This window comes from Limulus polyphemus, unplaced genomic scaffold (assembly GCF_000517525.1).
Source record: "Limulus polyphemus unplaced genomic scaffold, Limulus_polyphemus-2.1.2 Scaffold11028, whole genome shotgun sequence".
Lineage (NCBI taxonomy): Eukaryota > Metazoa > Arthropoda > Merostomata > Xiphosura > Limulidae > Limulus > Limulus polyphemus.
This window is the reverse complement of record NW_013676638.1, coordinates 8,661-13,719: the sequence shown is the minus strand read 5'-3', so window position 1 is coordinate 13,719 and position 5,059 is coordinate 8,661. Positions and strand designations below refer to the sequence as shown.

Here is a 5,059-nt window from a genome sequence, read left to right as displayed (position 1 = left end):
ATGTTTGTAATCTAATAGGTATGCTTGTTTTCTCTGTGGTTTTAGCCTATAGTAAAACCTTATGTTTGTAATCTAATAGGTATGCTTGTTTTCTCTGTGGTTTTAGCCCGTAGTAAAACCTTATGTTTGTAATCTAATAGGTATGCTTGTTTTCTCTGTGGTTTTAGCCTATAGTAAAACCTTGTGTTTGTAATCTAATAGGTATGCTTGTTTTCTCTGTGGTTTTAGCCTATGGTAAAACATTGTGTTTGTAATCTAATAGGTATGCTTGTTTTCTCTGTAGTTTTAGCCCGTAGTAAAACCTTATGTTTGTAATCTAATAGGTGTGCTTGTTTTCTCTGTGGTTTTAGCCTATGGTAAAACATTGTGTTTGTAATCTAATAGGTATGCTTGTTTTCTCTGTGGTTTTAGCCCATAGTAAAACCTTGTGTTTGTAATCTAATAGGTATGCTTGTTTTCTCTGTGGTTTTAGCCCGTAGTAAATCATTATGTTTGTAAACTAATAGGTATGCTTGTTTTCTCTGTATAGGAGCTTGATGATCATAAGAGACCACAGCATAAGGTACGTACGTTGCTCTAAACTCTGTGTTGTGCTACTGGGAAGTTTAGTTAAGTTGTGTGTTTGACTGCAGATTAATTATCTCTCTTTTTTGTAATTGCCAATGTTTGATTTATTTGATTATTTTATGAACACTGAATGTTGTTATCATAGCTACAGCTTTATCCTTTGTAATTAGTGGTTGCCTTCTCACTGTTATATAATGTTTTGTTGTTTTTTATGAGGAAGTGAAAACACTGACCGAAAGTGATGTAACTCCATATTTGAACTTGCTAAGTTAATGCTCTACTGCTACACCTATTACTTTTGTTTTAAAGCTTCAGTTTTTGTTTTGTTTGTAGAAATTACCATGATGCTAACTAAACCTTGTCATTTAGCTTTTAAATCCAGATTCATCTTGGTAGGACATGCTCAGTTTAAGTTGTAATTGAAATGTTGATGGTTGCTCACTATCTACAAGCAAATATGTGGACTTCTTAACCCAGATTTAGTAGACATTTACTTGTGGTATTCTTAACCCGGATGGTTCAGTTCTAGTAGACATTTACTTGTGGTCTTCTTAACCCAGATAGATCAGTTCTAGTAGACATTTACTTGTGGTCTTCTTAACCTAGTTTCGTCAGTTCTAGTAGACATTTAGTAGCGGTCTTCTTAAACCAGATGGTTCAGTTCTAGTAGAAATTTACTTGTGGTCTTTTTCACCCAAATAGTTCAGATCTAGTAGACATTTACTTGTGGTCTTCTTAACCAAGATGGTTCAGATCTAGTAGACATTTACTTGTGGTCTTCTTGACCCAGATAGTTCAGTTCTAGTAGACATTTACTTGTGGTCTTTTTAACCCAGATAGATCAGTTCTAGTAGACATTTATTTGTGGTCTTCTTAACCCAGATAGTTCAGTTCTAGTAGACATTTACTTGTGGTCTTTTTAACCCAGATAGTTCAGATCTAGTAGACATTTACTTGTGGTCTTCTTGACCCAGATAGTTCAGTTCTAGTAGACATTTACTTGTGGTCTTCTTGACCCAGATAGTTCAGTTCTAGTAGACATTTACTTGTGGTCTTCTTCACCCAGATAGTTCAGATCTAGTAGACATTTACTTGTGGTCTTCTCAAACCAGATTCTTCAGTTCTAGTAGACATTTAGTAGTGGTATTCTTAACCAAGATGGTTCAGATCTAGTAGACATTTACTTGTGGTCTTCTTAACCCAGATAGTTCAGATCTAGTAGACATTTACTTGTGGTCTTCTTAACCTAGATTCTTCAGATCTAGTAGACATTTACTTGTGGTCTTCTTAAACCAGATAGTTCAGTTCTAGTAGACATTTACTTGTGGTATTCTTAACCCAGATGGTTCAGTTCTAGTAGACATTTACTTGTGGTCTTTTTAACTCAGTTAGTTCAGATCCAGTAGACATTTACTTGTGGTCTTCTTAACCAAGATGGTTCAGATCTAGTAGACATTTACTTGTGGTCTTCTTAACCCAGATAGTTCAGATCTAGTAGACATTTACTTGTGGTCTTCTTAACCCAAATAGTTCAGTTCTAGTAGACATTTACTTGTGGTCTTCTTCACCCAGATAGTTCAGATCTAGTAGACATTTACTTGTGGTCTTCTCAAACCAGATTCTTCAGTTTTAGTAGACATTTAGTAGTGGTTTCTTAACCCAGATAGTTCAGTTCTAGTAGACATTTACTTGTGGTCTTTTTAACCCAGATAGTTCAGATCTAGTAGACATTTACTTGTGGTCTTCTTAACCTAGATTCTTCAGTTCTAGTAGACATTTACTTGTGGTCTTCTTAACCCATATAGTTCAGATCTAGTAGACATTTACTTGTGGTCTTCTTAACCCATATAGTTCAGATCTAGTAGACATTTACATGTTGACATCTTAATCCAGATTCTTCAGTTCTAGTAGACATTTACTTGTGGACGTCTTAATCCAGATTGTTCAGTTCTGGTAGACATTTACATGTGGACATAGTAGTTTCTTACCCACTCATGTAATTACACTGTGTTTACATCAGTTTCCTACCCCCCTAATTTGATTACACTATGTTTATATCAGGTTCTTACCCCCTCATGTAATTACACTATGTTTATATCAGGTTCTTACCCTCTCATGTAATTACACTATGTTTATATCAGGTTCTTACCCTCTCATGTAATTACACTATGTTTATATCAGGTTCTTACCACCTCATGTAATTACACTATGTTTATATCAGTTTCCTATCCCCCTAATTTAATTACACTATGTTTATATCAGGTTCTTATCCCCTCATGTAATTACAGTGTGTTTATATGAGTTTTCTACCCACCCCCTAGGATATATATACTTCACAGTTGTCACTTGCTCAACTTTTACAGAAAGTGAACTTGCTATAACTCTTTGTTTGGTGAATTACTTAAAGTTAAGGTGTGGTAACATGATTCTTTATATTGTTTGGTGAATTACTTAAAGTTAAGATGTGTTAACATGATTCTTTATATTGGTTGGTGAAGGTGTGTTAACATGATTCTTTATATTGTTTGGTGAATTACTTAAAGTTAAGATGTGGTAACATGATTCTTTATATTGTTTGGTGAATTACTTAAAGTTAAGATGTGTTAACATGATTCTTTATATTGGTTGGTGAATTACTTAAAGTTAAGATGTGGTAACATGATTCTTTATATTGGTTGGTGAATTACTTAAAGTTAAGATGTGTTAACATGATTCTTTATATTGTTTGGTGCATTACTTAAAGTTAAGATGTGTTAACATGATTCTTTATATTGGTTGGTGAATTACTTAAAGTTAAGATGTGTTAACATGATTCTTTATATTGTTTGGTGAATTACTTAAAGTTAAGATGTGTTAACATGATTCTTTATATTGGGTGGTGAATTACTTAAAGTTAAGGTGTGTTAACATGATTCTTTATATTGTTTGGTGAATTACTTAAAGTTAAGGTGTGTTAACATGATTCTTTATATGTAAGGTTTGGAAGTAAAAAGATAATTAGATTGGATATATTTTAAAAAGATAATTTTCTTATGTTTATGAATAATTTCCATTATAATGATGTATTGTGCTTAAGGTTTATTGTAGTTTGGAAAAATAAGATTTTATTTGCAGATTGCTCTGCTCACAGGACCTCCAGGACTTGGTAAAACTACCCTTGCTCATGTAATCGCCCAACATGCCGGATACAATGTTGTAGAATTGAATGCCAGGTACTTAACATAGTTTTAAATTATTAACAACAAAGTACAAAATTTTGTGATACCAGTTGTTAGTTACTGCCCTCATCAAGTAATTAATAACATTACCTGTGATTACATTGTGGTTAAAGAATTACAGGTGTAGTTAGTTGTATATTGCTCAGTTACGACAATGGCTTTTTGCTAATAATGTTCGGATTACACAATCTGTTTTAAAAAGGGCATATTTTCGTTATAGTGTAAATCACAACAAAGTAAATCCTTAATCAAGTTGATTTGTGTTAAAATAATTTTTATAGGTGTAAAGTCTGAACCATTGTAAGTAAACTTATCAGCTTAATATATTTTGAATTCATAACAGTCTCTATATTCAGGTGAAAATGTTAGTCTGGTCTTAATTTGTAACAATATTATAAGCTAAAAAGCAGCAGAATCTGACTGTAGTTTTCTTTCATCTAATAATTCTCTTATAACACTTTTGTTCTGGGCAGTGATGACCGAAGTCCTGAAGTTTTCACAACACAGCTAGAAGCTGCCACTCAGATGAGGGCTGTGATTGGACAGAATTGCAAACCTAACTGTTTAGTTATTGATGAAATTGATGGAGCTCCACAGGTATGATGAAATACTGGTGTACATACACAAAGAGTGGATTTTGTATTAACTGGATTCTGTTATGCATGAAGGTGATTTTTGTGAAAATCTTAATGTATTTAGGGAAGTTTAAATAAGATATGGTTTCCTTCACTTAGCTAAGCTATTATACTTGTTAAATCTGTTGTTAAACCTTCACATCAAAATGAAAAATCAAGAATTCTCTATAAATATAACAACTTGAAATTTAATATAAATTTCATTTTACAACCATGTTTGAAGTTAAGATTCTGAAAGCAGCCTAATTCTTTTATAATATTTAAAATTATTATAACTGAGATAATGGTGAATACAGTATTAATATTTGTTTTTGGGTCAAAGAATGAAACTTATTACAAAGATTTAGCTTCATGGCTTATAATGCTAAAACTTGGGATTTGGTTCCCATGGCAGACATAGCAGTGGTATCCCATTGTGGTATCAAAGATATAGTTGTCTTATCTCTTTGGCCAGGTATACACAGATGTGAATCTGAGGTTTGTGATCTGTTATCTAGATGTGTTATCACTTTGGCCAGGCATGCACAGATGTGAATCTGAGGTTTTTGGCCTGTTATCTAGATGTGTTATCACTTTGGCCAGGTATACACAGATGTGAATCTGAGGTTTGTGATCTGTTATCTAGATGTGTTATCACTT

General features: G+C 33.0%; 1 protein-coding gene across 1 annotated transcript in view; it reads left to right on the top strand.

The window, feature by feature from the left end:
- Positions 1-5,059, top strand: part of LOC111083751 (chromosome transmission fidelity protein 18 homolog) — a gene marked incomplete at its 5' end in the record, with an annotated part of 14,032 nt that overhangs the window by 1,404 nt on the left and 7,569 nt on the right. Inside the window, 3 exons of the mRNA XM_022380423.1 lie at positions 530-562; positions 3,682-3,779; positions 4,259-4,382. Of these exons, the coding sequence (XP_022236131.1) occupies positions 530-562; positions 3,682-3,779; positions 4,259-4,382 (255 nt within the window). The remainder of the gene's footprint in view (positions 1-529; positions 563-3,681; positions 3,780-4,258; positions 4,383-5,059) is intronic.